The sequence below is a fragment of the Pseudorca crassidens genome, chromosome 11 (genome assembly GCF_039906515.1).
Source record: "Pseudorca crassidens isolate mPseCra1 chromosome 11, mPseCra1.hap1, whole genome shotgun sequence".
In the NCBI taxonomy this organism is placed as follows: domain Eukaryota; kingdom Metazoa; phylum Chordata; class Mammalia; order Artiodactyla; family Delphinidae; genus Pseudorca; species Pseudorca crassidens.
In genome coordinates this window covers 43,480,295-43,500,139 of record NC_090306.1, presented here as the reverse complement: position 1 = coordinate 43,500,139, position 19,845 = coordinate 43,480,295, and the positions used below count along the sequence as shown (strand labels likewise).

General features: G+C 42.7%; 1 protein-coding gene across 1 annotated transcript; it reads left to right on the top strand.

The window, feature by feature from the left end:
• Positions 1-4,365: 4,365 nt before the first annotated feature.
• BCDIN3D (BCDIN3 domain containing RNA methyltransferase) lies at positions 4,366-14,670 on the top strand. The gene is made up of 2 exons (XM_067696467.1): positions 4,366-4,782; positions 8,021-14,670. Exons 1-2 carry the CDS (start codon positions 4,366-4,368, stop codon positions 8,663-8,665), a joined length of 1,062 nt encoding a protein of 353 aa, XP_067552568.1. The 3' UTR covers positions 8,666-14,670.
• Positions 14,671-19,845: the final 5,175 nt, after the last annotated feature.

Genomic DNA, 19,845 nt, shown 5'->3' with positions numbered 1-19,845 from the left:
ATAATAGATAACTAATAAGAACCTACTGTATAGCACAGGGAACTCTACTCAGTACTCTGTAATGACCTATATGGGAATAGACTCTAAAAAGAGTGGATATATGTATTTGTATAACTGATTCACTTTGCTGTACACCTGAAACTAACGTTGTAAATCAACTATACTCCAATAAAAATTAATTTTAAAAAAAGAATATATATTGAAAAAATAAACACATTTTCTTTAAAAAAAAGAAAAGAAAAGAAATGTATGAGGCCAGAAGCTAGTCTGAAGAAAACTCTTCTACTTGTCAGCTGTACAAAAATATAAGCAGAGGATCATGTCCTTATTGACATCCAGTCAAAACAAATTTTGTTGTGTCAGCAATATACTCAATAACACAGCAAATATCATTATATATGCATTCTTTTCTCTTTTGATAAGAACTGTTCAAAATACAACTTATCAAAACTCCTATCTTTACACCTTTTGATGACTTGACAACAAATTACTGATATCAATGCAAATAATAAAAAACTCATAATTCACCATTTATAATGAGGTTTTCAAAGACAAATTGGTTAGTAAACGAGTCAATTTGAAGAGCACAGTCCCTGCACAAGAAAATTTGAAATGCTCTGAGATTGTATAGCTCCTAGATGAAAGAAACTTGATCAAGGTTTTTCCCCAATTTGATAAAAAACCTAAACATTTACATGACATTGCCAACAGCAAATTGTGAACCTGAAAGAAACTTTTCTAAATGATTAAATAATAAAAAGGCAAATTTGATAAGTCTGAATCATCTTTCTAGTCCTCTTAGTAAAATGGTATTTTCAAATCATTACCATGTGAAGAAGCAATCAAAGTGTATGCAGCCAAAAAATGTAAGAAAATAGTAATATTCAAATGTGACTGGCATTTGATTCATCAATTATGGGATTTTTTGCGATGTTTGTGGCATTTGTCAGCTTTTTAAAAATTGTAATTTGTTGTGATTTATTTTCTCATTGTAAATATTCACTTTCATACCTATCTTTGTTTGTAATTTTTTTCTTTAAAGCCCTGCCCACCCACACAATTGCATAAGCATCAGGCTTCACAAAATCTAGCCAACTGCAGTGCAGAGCATGCTCTTAGGTGCTACTACAGCTATTTGAGGTGTTGGGGCTGGTTACTCAGGCCCCAGGCTCCAGCTGAGCACTGTCAGGTCACTTGGGCTGATCAGGCTCTGAAAAATGGGCACAGGTTCAAAAAGTCCCCGGACTGAGTCAAACTCTAATGCCTCTTTATGGGCTCACCTCTAAGGCATTTCAGGTCCCCAGTAACATTACCAGGCCCACTCCTATCTTTACTTCTTGAGGCTCCCGGGGTCAGGAGGAACCTGCCATTCACCACCTAGGACTATTGCCTATTTCTTTTCGGGTGAACAGTGTTTTGAGAGCTCAAAAACCATGCCCATGTCCTTGATGAAATTAAACTCTTTACTGGCAAATATATATATACTGTGTTTAAACAGGCAAAGAAAAAACTGCCTACAAAAGCAAGGTGATTCCTGCTCTTTGGAAATTAAGGGTTGCCAAGTGTTTGTGTTAGCATCATCTAGTGACAAAACGGGGTAAGTTCAGCTCACCAAAATCTGTCAAACACTGGAGAGAGAAATGGTGGTGCTGCTGTTCCCCCACCCTCCCCTGCCCCCCTTTTTCTAGAAGTTGTGCAGAATATTGTGGTTAATTCAATCCCACTGTGACTTTTGGTCATTAACTTATGTCCTCTCTGTCTGATAGATCAGACAGAGATGAAAGTATGAAGTAAAAATTGAGAGGAAAAGGGACAGGGTCTATTTTAACTTCTGATGGTACTGTCTGCAGGAGTCATGCTTCAGTCCTTGGAAGAAGTTCAGCAAATCGCTGGCCTCATGAAGCTGGAGGCCCCTTGAAGATGGCTGGCCAGGTGGGGAGAGGTCAGCACAACTCTGCAGACCCCTGGCTGACCCTGCTAGATATTCTGGCCCATCCCGGCTGCTGACTTGAACCTGCTACCTAGGCCGATGCCATGCCCCATCCTGCCACCTCGGCGCAGTTTCTTACCAGCTCAGTTTTTTTTCTTATCTCTGGCTCAGCCCACATTTTGCCTAGTTCCATTCCACCAGGTCTCTTTCAGTTCAGTTCCCTTCTTTCTTCCTTTTCAGTTTTCCCAAATCAGACCTGGCTTTAGTTGCCTACTTGCATCCTGTATGGAGTTTGGGTTTTTTTAAAAATTTTATTTCATTGCAACAAGAATACTTAACATGAGATCTACCCTCTTAACCATTTTTTTTTTTTTTTTTTTTTTGGCGGTACATGGGCCTCTCACTGTTGTGGCCTCTCCCGTTGTGGGCCCAGCCGCTCTGCGGCATGTGGGATCTTCCCGGACCGGGGCACGAACCCGTGTCCCCTGCATTGGCAGGCGGACTCTCAACCACTGCGCCACCAGGGAAGCCCTTAACCAGTTTTTAAGTGTACAGTATAGTACTGTTATCTATAGACACAATGTTGTACAGCAGATCTCTAGAATGTATTCATCTTGCATAACTGAAACTTTATACCAGTTGACTAGCAAGTCCCCCTTCCCCTCACCCCAGACACTGGTAACTACCATTCTAGTCTTTGCTTCTGTGAGTTTGACTATTTTAGATACCTTATATAAGTGGAATCATGCAGTAATTGTCCTTCTGTAACTGGCTTATTTCACTTAGCATAATGTCCTCAAGGTTCATCCATTTTGCCACATATGGTAGGGTTTCCTTCTTTTTTAAGATGAATAATATTCTACTTATGTATATACCACATTTATCTATTCATCTGCAGATGGACATTTAAGTCATTTCCACATGTTGACTATTGTGAACAGTGTCACAATGAACATGTGAGCACTAATATCTCTCCGAGATCCTGATTTCAATTCCTTTGGATAAATACCCAGAAATGGGATTGCTGGATCATGTAGTAGTTCTATTTTTAATTTTTTGAGGAACATCCATACTGTTTGTCATAGAGGCTGCACCATTTTACATTTCCACCAACAACGCATAAGCGTTCCACTTTCTCCACATCCTTGCCAATACCTCTTGTCTTTTGTTTTTGTTTTCATAATAGCCACCCTAACAGGTGTGAGATGATATCTCATTGTAGTTTTGATTTGCATTTCCCTGATGATTAGTGACACTGAACATCTTTTCATATACCTGTTGGTCATTTGTACGCCTTCCTTTGGAAAACTGTCTATTCAAGTCCTTTGCCCATTAAAAAAAAATCAAGTTACTGGTTTTTGTGCTTTTGAGTTGTAGGAGTTCCTTATATATTTTGGAAATTAATCCCTTATCAGTAAATGGCTTGCAAATATTTTCACCCATTCCACAGGTTGCCTTTTTACTGTCAGTAGTTTCTGTTGCTGTGTAGAAGCTTTTTAGTTTGATGTAGTCCCACTTGTCTATTTTTGCTTTTGTTGTCTGTGCTTTTGGCATCACATCCATGAAATCATTGCCAAGATCAGTCTTGAAGCCTTTCCCCTATGGTTTTTTTTCTAGCAGATATACAGTTTCAGGTCTTACATTTAATCCATTTTGAGTTGATTTTTGTGTAAGGGCCTACTTTCATTCTTTTGCATATGAATAACCAGTTTTCCCAATACCATTTGTAGATATTGAGTTTTCATTCAGCATGTACTTACTAAGCATCTTTGGGTCAGGCATTATGGCAGGTATAAGGGATTCAGGCTGAGAATAACATAATGGCTGCAAGTACGTCCTCTGGAGCCAAAGTGCCTGGGTCAAATCCTGGTACTATCAGTTCTAACTGCAACACCTTGGGCAAGTTACTAACTTTGCTGTGCCCCAATGTCCTCATCTATATAAAAGGGATATTAGTTACTGTTCTTCCCTCACAGGGTTGGTGTGCGAATTAAATAAATACATGTAAACGTCTTAGCAAGGTGTCTAGCGCCTGGTAAGCACTCTTAAGCACCGGCTCTTAAGGCATAGTCCTTGCCTCTCAAGAGCTCACACTCTACGGTTGCCCCTGTCCACCTGACCCATGTGGCAGGCAGGGCCATCTGGGTCTTCTGGCACCTCGAGTGACCCATAGTTCCTGGCATCACAGGATGAACCGGGTGAAGTTCCAGCGTCACAGATTCGCGTGTGACCCTGGACAAGTAATTCCTACTCTCTGGATCTCACATGCATTTGTAAAGGAAGGACGGTGGACCAAAAGTGACTTCCAAATCCCAACAAACTCCTTGTTCTGGGTAGCCCAAGTTGAAACTATGTCAGCTTGAGCAAGTCACTCAACCTCTCTGAGCTTGTTTCACCAGAAAAACGGGATAATATTACTAACCACCTCCCAGGTTATGGCGAGGGTTCCTCACGCCAACGGAAACCCCAAACTTCTGCGCTGGCTCAGCGGAGGCCGCTTTTATAGTCACTCGCCTTTGCCATGCAGCGCAGGCGCGCTGGAGCCCGGACCGCGCTCGCCGAGCCTGCAGGTTCCCGACTTCCGGTTCCGAGGCGACCCCGAGGCCAGACTGAGACTAATGGCGGCGTCCATGAAGCAAGCCACCGGGGGCGTTGAAGAGACCGCGGCGGAAGAGGAACCGCGAGTTCTGGAACCCGGGGCCGCCCCATTCGGAAATTTCCCTCATTATTCCCGCTTCCACCCTCCAGAGCAACGGCTCCGCCTCCTGCCTCCAGAGCTGCTTCGCCGGCTCTTCCCTCAGAGTCCAGAGACAAGGCCGATCCTGGGGCTCGACGTGGGGTGTAACTCCGGGGTGAGTGACGGGGGAGGGATCGGACGTCGGTCGAGCCGAGAGGTTGGCAGCCTCCACATCCCCTGGGGTTCCGGCCAGGGCGTGGCACCAGACCCCTCACAACTTTCCCAAAATGCGTTTAAAGGCGTAGTGTTCGACCCCGTGCTGCTGCTACCTCACCTCTAGGGTCCCAGCACCATCTCTTTTAGGAATCTTGGGGAGGAATCGTTTTCAACTACGTTCCGAATTCCTGCGTCCCCGCCTCCGCGCTTGCGGCCTCCTGGCAGAACGCCGGGTGGGAAGGGCCACTGTGCCTGGGCTTCCAGCGCTTGCCTCCTGTCCAGCGTGGCTGGCGACCTGGCTGGGGGAGAGGGGACTTCCCGAGACCCAAGTTTGGGAGCGTGGGGTTGGGATTGGTTTACTGGGAGCCAAGGGTGACAGAATCATGCCTGGAATTAAGATTAGTGTGAAACGGTGCAGAATGGACCCTGGAGCCAAGTGGATATTTATTTTAAAAGCAATCAGTTGGCTGAGTACAGGGAAGAAGATCGAGAAAGAAAAATAAAGTATTCTGTGGGAGGAAGGCATCGCCACATTTTCTTACCACAAAGTATTTTTAGGCGTAAGAATGATTATAGTCAAACCACAAGCAAAATAGCGAAATGTCTCTCTGACACCTATTTGTAGCCACTAGGATATCCTAGAGGAGCAGGCATTCTGACCCCATGATTACAAATGCTTCAAAAAGTTAGTACCCTCACTCCATTCCAGACCCGGAGTGGGAGGGGATGAGGAGATTTTATCGTGCTTCTGGCCTTAGGCAGAAGAGAATTTGGTAGAGGGTTGAGGGCTGTAGGCACAGGGCTGGTAAATGGGAGGGAGACATTTGGACACAGGCTAAAAAGCTGGAATGAGCAGATGGGTGGGTGTCTGGCTGTCCCTTGCAAACATTTCTCTACTGTGTTGATATAGCAGATCAAAGGGGTAAAGAGGCTTGGTTTAAGACTTGGGATTTCATGAAAGGCATTAGGAAACGACAGGAGATTTTAAAGTTGAAAGTAGTATACGTGTACCTTAGGGGCCAGGACATAGTTGCAGTTAACTAGGGCAGTGGTTCCCAAACCTGGCTGTACCTTTAGGGAATTTTTTATTTTGCACTTAAGAAAAGATGCTTGCACTTGATAAGACAAAAAAAAAAAAAAATTCAAAATACAAAGGGGCATATAGTAAAAAGCAAGTCTCTACTGACCCTAAATCCTCTTCTCCTACACAATGGGAACTGCTGTTTATAATTTCTTGAGTATACACCTTACAAATAATAGCACACTCTTTTGCACCTTGCTTTTCATTTAATAATTTGGAGATCACTCATGTCACTACAGTCTTTTTTAGCAGCTTCATAATATAGATGTGTGATAATTTGGGGGGGTGCTTTGTTTTTAGAATTTTAGAAACTCCTAGGCTGTACTCTAGACCTACTGAATCAGGATCTTGGGGATTGAGCCCTTGAGTCTGTGTTTTCTTTTTTAAGCTTCCAGGGGTCTCTAGGATTGGGGAATTGAGGATGGAGAGGATTAAGAGATGTGGTAGAGGAGGGACTGATGTGATGAAATGACTGGTCAAACATGGAGCACACCCAAGATCAGATAGGAGGAGGAAGACAGCAGAGAAATAAATACAAAGACGGGGAGAAATTTTTAAGCAGCATAATCTTCCTACTCAAAATGTGGTCCTTGAGCTACAGCATCAGCATGACTTGGAAGTTTATTAGAAATACAGATCTCCGCCCCCAACCCAGATCTACTAAATCAACATCTTTATTTTAATAAGATCCCTAGGTGATGTGTATGCCTATTGAAGTATGAGAAGCCTGGTATGGAGGAAAGAACTTAATGTTGCCTAAATCCTGCCATGTAGTAACCATGTGACATTGGACAAGTCACTAGACTCTGAACCATAATTTTTAAAATACAGGTTTTTTGTGAACTATGCCACACATAGAGAAAAGTGCACAAAACATAAATTCACACTTTATGAATTATTATAAAGCAGACATCTTTATGACTACTGTCTATATCAAGAATAAAACATTGTCAGCACCCCAAGAAGTCTCCCATATGCCTTTCCCTGCTCATAAACGCCCCTCTCCACCCAGAGAGCCCAACTTTTACTATTATTGTTTCTTTCTTTTCTTTATAGCTTGCTATTTTTGTATCCGTAAACAGTGTAGTTTAATTTTGTCCATTTTCTAACTTCATATAAATGGATGCTTGCCATGTATTTTCTTTTGTGTCTTGCTGTTTTACTCGGCATTATGTATTTGTGTGAGTCATCCATGTTGCTGCACTGAGCTGAATTCCTTCCTTTTTAATTGCTATCTGGTATTCCGTCTTAATCCATGCTACTATTATTGGACATCTGGATTGTTTCCAGCCACACTTTCTTCACCTGCACAAAGGGCATAAATATTTTCCTCACAGGATTGTTGCGCAGAGCAAATGAGGTAGTGAATAGAAAAATACCTTAAAAAAACAGAACATGAATTTGAGTTAGTTATAATGGTTATAGAAGTCAAAGTTAGAGAAAGGAAATAGTGACTTGTTTAATAGTCAAAAATGTGCTAAGATGGTGAAAATCACAAATCATTGGATTTGGCTAGAAGGAGGTCAGCAGGTAATGGATGCAAAAGCAGAATAAGTCTCAAAAGGGGGTAGTGAAACATAACACATGTAGCAAAATTGAAGCTGTAGAGTGAAGGCTGAATGAAGACTTTGGAATGCAGACTTTCCCAGCCACAGGTCTGAGAAGTAGATTTTTATAAGGTGGTGCTTGCTCTGTTCCTCACCTTCCTGGCAAGGAGCACTGGTTATGCCCCTGAAATCTTTTCCTCCTCCCTGGGGTCTGAGATACTCAAAAAAAGAAAAAGATAGTGAGCTTACCAGCATATTACTTAAGCTGGAAAATACTGCTCTGGACTCCTTTGCTGCATCCATTGGGCTGTAACTTTCAACCACACAGCCCATCAGTGTCAGGAAAGTATGGAGATAATGCATTACAGCCTGAGACTCCTGGAGGGCACTGAGAGCCTGCTTTGTGGAAAACTTTTGGGGGGCAACCTGCTTAGGCTATAGTTTAACAACCTTACATCCTATAAAGCCAGGAATAAGTGGCAGTCTCAATGGGAAGATAAGAGATATAGGTTTCTCTTCCATTCCCTGGTTGAGAGCTGCAATGACAAAGCTCTTTTGGATTCCTCTAGGATCTGAGTGTGGCTCTATACAAACATTTCCTTACCCTACATGATGGGGAGACCTGCTCAGATGCCTCAAGAGAGCTACATCTCCTCTGCTGCGACATAGATCCAGTCCTGGTGGAACGAGCTGAAAAAGAATGCCCTTTTCCTGATGGCTTGACCTTTATCACCCTGGACTTCATGAATCACAGGACCCGGAAAGTTCTCTTGAGCTCTTTCTTAAGCCAGTTTGGATGCTCAGTTTTTGATATTGGCTTCTGCATGTCAATAACCATGTGGATTCATCTGAACCATGGGGACCAAGGCCTTTGGGAGTTCCTGGCCCACCTTTCTTCCCTGTGCTGCTACCTCCTTGTGGAACCACAGCCCTGGAAGTGTTATCGGGCAGCTGCAAGGCGTCTCCGGAAGCTGGGCCTCCATGATTTTGACCACTTCCGCTCCCTAGCTATCCGAGGTGATATGGCTAATCAGATTGTGCAGATCTTGACCCAGGACCATGGCATGGAATTAGTATGCTGCTTTGGCAACACCAGTTGGGACCGAAGCCTTCTGCTCTTCAGAGCAAAACAAGCCACAGAGACTCATCCGATCCCTGAATCACTGATAGAAGAAGGGAAAGAAAGGAACAGAATAAGATTCTGGAGACAATGAGATGGGAGGGAGGATAGAGATATTGAAAGAGGTTTATACAAAGAATTAAGTTCATTCTCCTTAACTCCTGATAGTTAGGCAGCTTTAAAACTTGGCAGAAGCTTTTTAAATGTCCAGGACATGCAATTAAAAGAATCAGTATCTTCCTCATTTGGGGGGATGATCCCTGAGGAGAATATACCTGTGAGGCAATGATCTGTCCTATCTGGAATGACCTAGAGAAAGTGACCCTGGTTCTGGGATATGCAAGGGGCTGCTTTTGGTGGTTATTTAGGAAGACTTAGACCAGGTTAGCCTTAGAATGTCCCTTCCCTGGGCTCCTTAAATCTGATCTGCCTTCAGGCTTCTTCTAGACTTACTCATCCTGTCTATGAGACAAAACCTCACAATACAATCTGGAATGAAAGGTCATTGGCCTGGCTAAAGGAGAAGCTTTGGTAGGAAGAACATCTTTCCAGAGCAGGTCAAGTTTCCAACATGCCCAGGCTGAGCACAGCAGTTACAGATACAGTACTAACCAAGATGCATCGACTAGCATTTAAAAGATGTTTAAAAGATTAAATTATGAACTCAAAATCCAACCGGTACAAATGGGATGAATGAAGTGGGATTGTATAGAATATATACAATTATATTTTATATATAATAAAAGTGACTTGAGTATGGTTGAGAATGCCCTGTGAATCTGGAGTAGGAAAGAAATTTCTGCCTTTAACCACTCTACCCATGGAGGTTTCAACTCAAGAAAAGGAACCTCACCCAAGCTCAAAACAGAAAACATGCCAGCGAGTAAGTTAATTCAGGACTTTTTTTGTCAGTGTCCTCTGTCAAAGCACACCAGTATGGAGGTGGGGGGCATACACCAGTATGGGGGTGGGAATACGTGCAGAGAAGCCTACACAAAATGCAGCCTACAATGGGATGGCTACAGCGTCAGTGCTGTGGGATGGGTGTCACTGATGTGTGGCAGGTGTTGATTTTTAAAACACCCATGAGTCCACTTCAAGGGAAAGTGAAAGATAGAGAAGATTTGGCGGAGAGAAGATGGAAAAACAAAACATACCTAGCTAAGAAGGGAGATTGGATTGATGAGCTTCACAATCTCTAAGATCCTGTTATTTTCTGAGTTGATGTTATAGAAGGAGGAACAGGGAACAAGAGAGTCTGAACCACCAATGAGAGGTTGGACTTTTTGAAGAAGTTAGTAAAAGTTCCTACTAAGGAATTTGAACTTTATGCAGAGAGAGCAGAAGCCAGAGCAGTTCCTAAATAATAGGAGGATGGAACCAAAACCTTCATTTAGGAAAACCAGTTTTTCTATTTTGTGCAGGATAATTGTATGGTTGGTGCCATTTCCAGTCTCAATTAGGCTCTAATACTACTTCTCAGTCTTTTTATATTGCTGCTCCTGATCACTTTTATCCTAGTGACTCTTCCAGACTTTTACCCTTCTGCAGGCAGGCTCTTGACTCTATTCCTGCTCCATTCTCCATTCATCTAAGCAGGTGACCTAACCACCAACTAGTGCCATTTTTGTTTACTGTGTCAGGAAGTCTTTTCTTGCCCTCAGTCTTGAACCCCTTCATCTTCCCTTGTTTTCACTTCTAAACTTACCCAGTGAGCTTTTACCCAAATAACCTCTGCCTAAGTTCCAGATCCCAACCTCTACTACCTGTCCCAAATTGTATTTTATTAAGGATCCCCTTGGTGTCTCCTTGGCCTCATTGAACGTTCCTGTCCACCTACCAACATGCTCAGTTCTCTCTCACCTTCAAAACCACCAACTTTTCCTGTGTCCTATCTCCCTCTCAGCCTTATGCAATCTCCATCTCTTCACCACCATACATGAGCAAAGCCCTTGAAAGAATACATGCCACCACCTCTGCTTCCTCATCTCCCATTCATCAGTGGCCACCTGAATGCCATATTTTGAGGCCTCTTTTCAGTCTTCCTCCTGGGCCATGAAACCATTCAACACTATTGACTCCTTCCTTATGGAATCACGCTCCCTTTAATTCTCTGCCATTCTCTGCCATTATTCTCTTCCAATCTTTTAGTTTCTCTCTACACCTTAAGCAATTGGTTCACATTTTAATTTGCATAAGCATTACCTGGGGAGTCCTGGATTCATCTCTAGAAACTGTGATTCAGGTCAGAAATGGGGCTCAGGATTCTGGTTTGGTTTGATTTGGGGTTTTTTGCAATTTTTATTGAGGAAAAATATATGTAACATAAAATGTACAATTTTAACTGTTTTTGTTTGTTTGTTTGTTTGTGGTACACGGGCCTCTCACTGTTGTGGCCTCTCCCGTTGCGGAGCACAGGCTCTGGATGCGCAGGCTCAGCGGCCATGGCTCACGGGCCCAGCCGCTCTGCAGCATGTGGGATCTTCCCGGACTGGGGCACGAACCCGTGTCCCCTGCATCGGCAGGCGGCCTCTCAACCACTGCGCCCCCAGGGAAGCCCTTAACTGTTTTTAAATGTATATTCTGTGGCATTAAATACATTCACAATGAGGAATCTTTTTAACAGGCATGCCATATGATTATGATGCAAGTCGAAACAGACCACACTTTGATGCTTAGGGTTCCTTAGGGTCCATCCAGTCCTCTTCTACATTTTTTTCCTGGGGTGAGTTCCTCCACTCCCATACCTTTAACAACTACCTATATGCTAATAACCCCCAATAGTTATAAGCCCCACCTTCACAATTCCAGATTAATATTTTTCCTGTTTTGTAGTCATACTCCCCTGGATAGTTCTTTGGCACCTCAAATTCAACGTACCCCAAAAGCAAACTCATTACCCTCATTCCAAACCTAATCCTATCTCAATTGTTGGCATCCACCCATTGCTCAAGCTACAAACTTCAGTTAATTCTCCTCATTTTTACTTCCCACATTGAAATAGTCACAAAGTCCAGTGAATTCTACCAATAACATGTAAGTTCCACTTATTTCATCCATGTGGCTGATGCCTACCAAAGGTTTCTATGTTAAGTCCTCTACCCTCCAATCCATTGTCTTGCTGCTAGTGTTCCCTTTCTCAAATATTTAGCTATGCTAGTATTATGCTTAAAAACCTTCAGTGGTTTCCTAGTGCCTAGAGTCCTGTCCTTTATCCAGTGCCTAAACCAATATTGTTCAATAAGGTAGCCGCTTGCTATTTAAATTTAAATTAAGGAAAATGAAATAAAATTTAAAATTCAGCTCCTCAGTCCTACTAGCCACATTTCAGGTGTTCAGTAGCCCTATGTGACTAGTGACTACCTTATTGGACAGCACAGATATAGAAAATGTCCATTGTTGCAGAAGGTTGTATAGTACAGTGCTAGTCTTCATGCCTTTCCTCTACACATCAGCCACACTGAACTTCTTAGCACAAACTCCGGCTTCCCTTCTCTCTCCCCAACCTCTCCCACTTTGCAATGTGGTTCAACTGTTTGTCATAAAAATGGCTCAGATACTACATTTTCTCAAAAATCTTCCCCAACTCCTATAGCAGTTTGCATTTGTTACTATATTCTAGTGAGGATTTTGTGTAGAGGCCTCTATCACAGTGTTTACCTCATCATATTATAATTGTTTCTGTGCCTCTTCCCCACCACCAGGAGACTGAGCTCCTCAAGCCCACCTTAGTTTTGTATACCTAAGCCTAGCTCAATGTCTGACACATGGCAGGCAGCTGAGAATTACTTGTTGAATGAGTATATGAGTGAACAAAAAAGAAATGCACCCGAATTCAAGTACTGAGAAGAAAAGGGAGATATATGATTGGGCAAAAGATTGCCCAGGATACTGGGCACAGTGGTTAAGAATCTGCCTGTCAATGCAGGGGACAAGGGTTCAAGCCCTGGTCCAGGAAGATCCCACATGCTGCGGAGCAACTAAGCCCTTGTGGCACAACTACTGAGCCTGTGCTCTAGAGCCCACGAGCCACAACTACTGAGCCCCCGCGCCACAACTACTGAAGCCCATGTGCCTAGAGCCCATGCTCCACAAGAGAAGCCACTGCATTGAGAAGCCCGCGCACCGCAACAAAGAGTAGCCCCCGCTCGACACAACTAGAGAAAGCCCGTGTGCAACAACGAAGACCCAATGCAGCCCCCCACCAGGGAAGCCCCAACATAACTTTTAAAATCCTTAACCCTATTGGGGTAGATACTATTATCATCCTCATTTTGCAGATGTTGGAACTGAAGCACACACAGCTTAAGTGACTCTCCCAAGGTCACGTACCTTGTAAGTGGCAGAGCTGGGCCTACCTAGGCAGTGTGGCTGCCGAGACTGGGCCTTGGCTACTATCCCTTGAAATGTCATGGAAATCAAGACCGAGAAGAGACTCCAGAGAGCCAGTGTAAAAGAGCATGGGCTTTGGAGTTACTGTGCTTCCTCAAATTATGTGTTCAGACCTGGGAATAAGAGACCCAGCCAGGCCACTCTTAGCTATCCCTGATGTTCTTAGAATTCCCCTCGCAGAAATCAGGCCTAATTCTAGGTTGAGTACCCAGTAGCACCCCTGCTGCTGCCTACCAGTTAAATAGGCACATACAGCAAACACAGACTCTTACGTCTCCATAAGTCCTAACTACCCTCTTACTGTACCCTTGACTTGCCAGCAACCCTGACCTTCCCCTGAATTCCCAATCTGCCCCTAGCTTTGACTTCTGGGTAGGACCTCAAAAAAGTGGGTTTCGGGCTTCCCTGGTGGTGCAGTGGTTGAGAGTCCGCCTGCCGGTGCAGGGGACATGCATTCATGCCCCGGTCCGGGAAGATCCCGCATGCCGCGGAGCGGCTGTGCCCGTGAGCCATGGCCGCTGAGCCTGCGCGTCCGGAGCCTGTGCTCCGCGACAGGAGAGGCCACAGCAGTGAGAGGCCCATGTACCGCAGAAAAAAAAAAAAAAGTGGGTTTCATCCTCAGGACGTAGGGATTTCAAGGCCAACTCTAGGATGTATTAAGATCCCAAGATCGGTTAGCTCCTCCTCAGCCTTCTGGGATTGAGTTTGGCCTGGGAACAGAGCAGTGAAAAGAACATCAGGTTTGGAACCAGGATCTGCCAGTAACTCATTGTATGACCACCCTATTCAATTCATTTAACATTTCTGAACCTCAGTTTACTCATCTGTACAACTGAAATAACAAGACCTTCCTTTTCCTATGCCCAAATGTGCTAAAGGATATGATGGTAATTTGCAGAATATGGATTGTTAAAGTGCTGTTACATTCTAAGCATGCTACAGACCACAACCATGCCTGTTAGATCAAAGACTTATGAGAAAAACATCTCATCTCTGTAGAAAACATGCATCTTACTATTTCAAATAATTTGTTTTTTAAGATGAGGGAGTAATAAGTAGTTCAACTTCAGCCTACAGAGCATTTTAAAGGAAGCAGTGCTGGGAGGGAGAGAGTGATCATTGCTAATGGAAATGAGGTTTATGATGGTCGCAGAGTGATAACTGATTATAGACGTGAATTTACCTACTTCTCTGTAGATCTTAATTTAAGAACACTTTGAAAGCTTGTGACCCTGCTGGTGCTCTCTCCCTTCACCAAGGCAGTGCAAAGAAATATATATGGTTCTGGGGCAGGCTGAATACTGGTCCTCCCAAGTGTCCACATCCTAATCCCTGGAACCTGTGAACGCTACCTTAGATAGCAAAACGGACTTTGGAGATGTGTACAGTTGTGTAGATTAAGGATCTTGATTAAGGATTAAAGATTTTGAGATCAAGAGATTAATCTGGATTATCACGGTTGGCCCTAAATGTAATCACAAGTGTCCTTATAAGAGGAGGGCAAAGGGAGATTTGACCACAGTAGATGTCATGACAGAAGCAAGAGGTTGGAGTAATGTAAGGAAGGGCTACAAGCCAAGAAATGCAGTTAGAAAAGGCAAGGAAATGGATTCTCTCCAGAAGCCTCCAGAAGGAATGCAGCCCTGCTAATACCTTGATTTTAGACTTCTGATCTGTAAGAGAATAAATTTGTGTTGTTTTAAACCACTAAGTTTGTGATGATTTGTTACAGCAGGAACAGGAAACTAACACAGGGACTCTGACTACAATGAGACTAGGCTACAAGCCAAGCAGCACCAGTCTCAAATAACTCCTGATGGCAGAAAACAGCCACAGTGACCAAAGGAATAGGCTGGGCTCCATCTACATGGGTAACTGAGGAATCTTCGATCAGTAAAAGCTTCGGGAGATCCTTCAGCATCTGAACCTGACCTCTTCCCTCCAACATTTCTGTTGGCTGAGCAGTTACCTGACGTGTTGGGAGGAACTGTTGTATTTGAAGTCTGTTGCTGTTAGTTTCAAAAAAGATGTGTAAATAGTGCTTATAACGATGAGGTCTCGGTACCAAGAAGGTAATGATTGTGTAATGGCCTAGGAGAGCCGTTGGAGATGGTAAGAATATCTTTGGCTTCAAGAAAAGATCATCTTTATCTATCCTCAAAACAGCCTAATTTGGGAACCAACACCAAACATGACAAGAGACTTACTGAGGGACAAGAATGAAGAATGGTCCTGGATATACTTTAAATATATAGAGATGTAATCCAGTATATTAAAAAATTAGCATTTCAACATGCAGTCAATATAAAAATTATTAATGAGATATATTATTTTTTTAATACCATCTTCAAAAACTAGTGTGTATTTTATACTTACAGCTCATCTCACTCTGGACTGGCCACATTTCAGATGCTTATTAGCCACATGTGGCTAATGCTGCACATTTATGGCAAATCAAAAAGTAATTTATCAAGTTCCTTCCATATACCCAGCATGCTTTTAGCTGCTGTGGAGGGTAAAGAAAAATCAGTTAAACAAACCGGGACTTCTAAAGGTTAGACTTGATTCTTTTAGCAACTATGTTAAAGTTGAGGAGAAAAGGAGAGGCTCATACATGGTAGCATGTGATCATGTGAGCTTCAGAAAAGGAAAAATCTTTGTGGACTACAGTGGGCATGGAAGAATTTCTGGAGCGTATGGGATTTGAGCTGTCTCTGAAAGTCATATCTGCAGGTTCTGCATCCACAGATTTAACCAACCATGGATCAAAACTATTTGGGGAAAAAAATTCCAGAAAGTTCCAAAAAGCAAAACTTGAATTTGCTGTGCACCTCCAGCATAGCATTTACATCGTACTTACAACTATTTATGTAGCATTTACATTATATTAGTTATTATATGTAATCTAGAGATGATTTAAAGTATAAGGGAGGATGTGCATAGGTTATATGCAAATAGTACATTTTATATGAGGAACTTGAGCATCCATGGATTTTGGTATCAATTGGGGTCTTGGAACCAATTGCCTATGGCTTCCAAGGGACAGCTGTATAGCTTTTGCAATGATAACAAGAGGGACAGGAGTATGCCCTATGAGCCACGTAGAGAGGAACCTCTCTGCAAAGGTACACAGGAATGTGTGTTTTGTACATTGAAAACAGAAAGGACTGGCTGGTCTAGAATGGAGATGTCATTCTGAGCAGCAGTGAAAAATAACAGTGGTCTTTGCCATTTAAATAGATTCTGGATGGAATATTTATTATTTTAAAATATCTTAAAATTAATTTTTATTAGGGTATGGTTGCTTTACAGTGTTGTGTTAGTTTCTGCTATACAGCTATACATATACATATATCCCCTCTTTTTTGGAATTCCTCCCCATTTAGGTCACCACAGAGCATTGAGTAGAGTTCCCTGTGCTATACAGTTAGGTTCTCATTTATTATCTACTTTTTAATTTATTTTTTAAAGAGAAACCCTTCCCGTTAAGGCATTTGTGCTTTTTTTTTTTTTTAATATTTATTTATTTAGGCTGCGCCAGGTCTTAGTTGCGGCATGCAAACTCTTAGTTGCGGCATGCAGGATCTAGTTCCCCGACCAGGGATTGAACCCCAGGCCCCCTGCATTGGGAGCGCAGAGTCTTACCCACTGGACCACCAGGGAAGTCCAGTTATCTATTTTATATATAGTAGTGTATATATGTCAATCCCAATTTCCCAATTCATCCCACCCCCTTCCCCCCACCAGTAAGCCATATGTCCATTCTCTACATCTGTGTCTTGATTTCTGCTTTGCAAATAAGTTCATCTGTATCATTTTTCTAGATTCCACATATAAGTGATATTATACGGTATTTGTTTTTCTCTTTCTGACGTACTTCACTCTGTATGACAGTCCCTAGGTCCATCCATGTTTCTGCTGGATGTAATATTTAAAGTAAAAAGAAAACCATAAGCATACTAGAGAAGAAACTCCAATTAAAAAATTGGAGTATGTCCTAAACACACAAAAAAACAAAAGCCATAAAAAAAAAGATCAATAAATTTGACTACCTAAGGCAAAGGAAAAAAAAAATTCCAATAAACTCACATGACAAACTCCCAACTAGGAACACTATTGGCAATACATGTGACAAAGGGCAATTTTCATTATAATACAACCAACTCTTATATATCTATTAGAAAAAGACATTCACAGGGCTTCCCTGGTGGCACAGTGATTGAGAGTCCACCTGCCCATGCAGGGGACACGGGTTTGTGCCCCGGTCCGGGAAGATCCCACATGCCGCGGAGTCTGTGCGTCTGGAGCCTGTGCTCCGCAGCGGGAGGGGCCACAGCAGTGAGAGGCCCACGTACGGCAAAAAAAAAAAAAAAAAAAAAGACATTCACAGAAAATGATAATGGCAGATAACACCTGAAAATTTGTTTAATCTCTCTTCTTTTTTTTTTTTTTTTTTTGGCTGCGTTGGGTCTTCCTTGCGGTGCGCGGGCTTCTCATTGCGGTGGCTTTCTCTTATTGCAGAGCACGGACTCTAGGCACATAGGCTTCAGTAATTGTGGCTCTTGGGCTCAGTAGTTTTGGCTCGCGGGCTCCAGAGCTCAGGCTCAGTAGTTGTGGCACACGGGCTTAGTTGCTTCACAGCACGTGGGATCTTCCCAGACGAGGGCTCGAACCCGTGTCCCCTGCATTGGCAGGTGGATTCATAACCACTGTGCCAAGAGGGAAGTCCCATACTCCCTGGCTTTAGTTACCACCTATGATCTGATGTTCTGATGACTCACAAATGTCTTAGTCCAGATATCTCTTCTGAGCTTCAGAATTATTTATCCAACATCATCATATATTAGTACTTCCCAACATTTCCCACATCATGGCACGCATAGAAGATGATGGTGTTTTTGTGGCAGTCCACCTTACTGAGATTGCTGTCTGTTGGAGCGAGCTTGTGCTGCTCTGAGGGTTGAGAAGATCAACATGCAGCACATCTGTAACCTCTTCCTGAGGCACAACAGTTGGGAAGCTCTGACCTCTTGGATAGACATTTCCACTTGGACGTCTCCCAGGCATTTCATTGTCAACATGTTTGGAAGAGAGTATATCATCTCCCAAACCTGCTCTTCTTCAGGTGTTTGATATTTCAGTGATTGGCCCAGAGGTCTTGGCTTCTCTGCTTCTCTCTACTTCCAATCCCAAGACCTCCTGACTTTAATACTATTTATTTCTTGAAGTCATCTCCTCTCCATCATCACTATCATTTTCCTAGTCCAGAGCACATCGTTTCTCATTTTTCCCAATTACTACAAAAACTTTCTGTCTGGTCTCCCTGACTCAAATCTTGCTCTCTCTTATCTGTTCTCCACACTGCAACCACAGCGATCTTTTTAAAATGCAGTTCTAATCATGACACCCCCTTGCTTAATACCATTCAAAGGCTCTGCATTGCTTTTAGGATAAAGTATGATCATCCCACTACTTATCTTTTCAATCTTATTGCTTATCATACCCCACATGAATTCTTTATTAGGTAGCTAATACTATATGCACAGTGCCTGGGATACAGTAAAGACTCAATAAGAATTTTCGAATAATGAAAATGAGGAGAAAGGGGTTCAAGGACCTAAGCAGATCCATTATATCTGTACCAAGTATGAGGTTTCAAAGCACATACTGGCAATGCTGTCAGAACCCAAGGAACATGTTGTCCTATGTAGAAGTAAGCAGCACTAGCAAAGATCTATTCCTATTCAGCAAATGGACCAAATAATAGCCTCTTCCCAGCTCCTTTCTTCCTCTTAGTGAGCAGGAAAGACATCAAGAATGCACTCAGAGGACTTCCCTGGTGGTTCAGTGGTTAAGACTCCCTAGTTGGGGAACTCAGATCCCACATGCTGCGTGGTGCGGCCAAAAAAAAAAAAAGAGAATGCCCTCAGAGTCAATCCAACCTGGAGAATAGTCAGATTATTAAAATCTTTTGAGAGGTCAATTACCAACCTGACCATCTCCTGATGTCAGGAATTCTAAACTGGGGTCAGTTCATCAACCAATGTAACACAGTAGCCAAATGGCTACAATGCCAAACTGAGGAATGAAGATGCTCCAACACTGAATGAAGGAACACATAGTATTGAAGCAGAGGATCCCATTCAAAGTACTGATGTGAGCAGTGAGGGCATGGTTCTCTGAGATGCCATCTACCAGTCATTCATCAGCACTATCTGCACTGTTAGACCATGCCACCAAACTGGTTTGTTACCAACAGCTTGCAGCAACCAGAGACCTAAAAGGCCTGGCTTGTTTTGTAACATAGATAACTCAAGTAAAGAACAATTTATGATTGGTGGTATACAACAAGGTGGAAAACCAACATTGGAACTTCAGTGTAATTTTTAATAAGTGAATAATACCACTAAGTGTGGTAATTAAAGTGTGTTGGGCCTCATCAAAGACAGAAAGCATGGAGCAATGGTAGCTATACTTCTTTCACCTCCTGTCAGTGAAGATAAAGGTCTGTGAAGCATAGAGAATCTGCCCAAATCTGAATGTCTAAACTTTCAAGTGTGCAAGAGCCTTTAAATTAAGGAGAATAGGTACTTGTCTGACAAGTGCAGATGTTCCAGCTGTGTTTATTAAACAGGGGCGAACATCTGAATGTAAAGTAAAAAATAATCTACATGGTTTGTTTGCTTCCCAAAATTTATTTATTTGGAAACATCCAAAAATAGTTAGAAATGCCTGGCAGACTCTTAAGGTTTTTCTACCCCATGGTTTTGGAATGCAACAGATTAGTGGACTTTTACTGGACTTTTAAGCCCTTGGAGGAAACGATCGTGTCTAATTTTTGTTGTAAGCCCAGGACTGGGACACGGATTCCTATTCAATAAA

Excerpts from the sequence above, each read along its gene's own strand:
- BCDIN3D (XM_067696467.1), top strand. The coding sequence starts at position 4,366 with ATGGCGAGGGTTCCTCACGCCAACGGAAACCCCAAACTTCTGCGCTGG. Across the intron at positions 4,783-8,020 it reads ACGTGGGGTGTAACTCCGGG|GATCTGAGTGTGGCTCTATA; the intron begins GTGAGTGACGGG and ends GGATTCCTCTAG.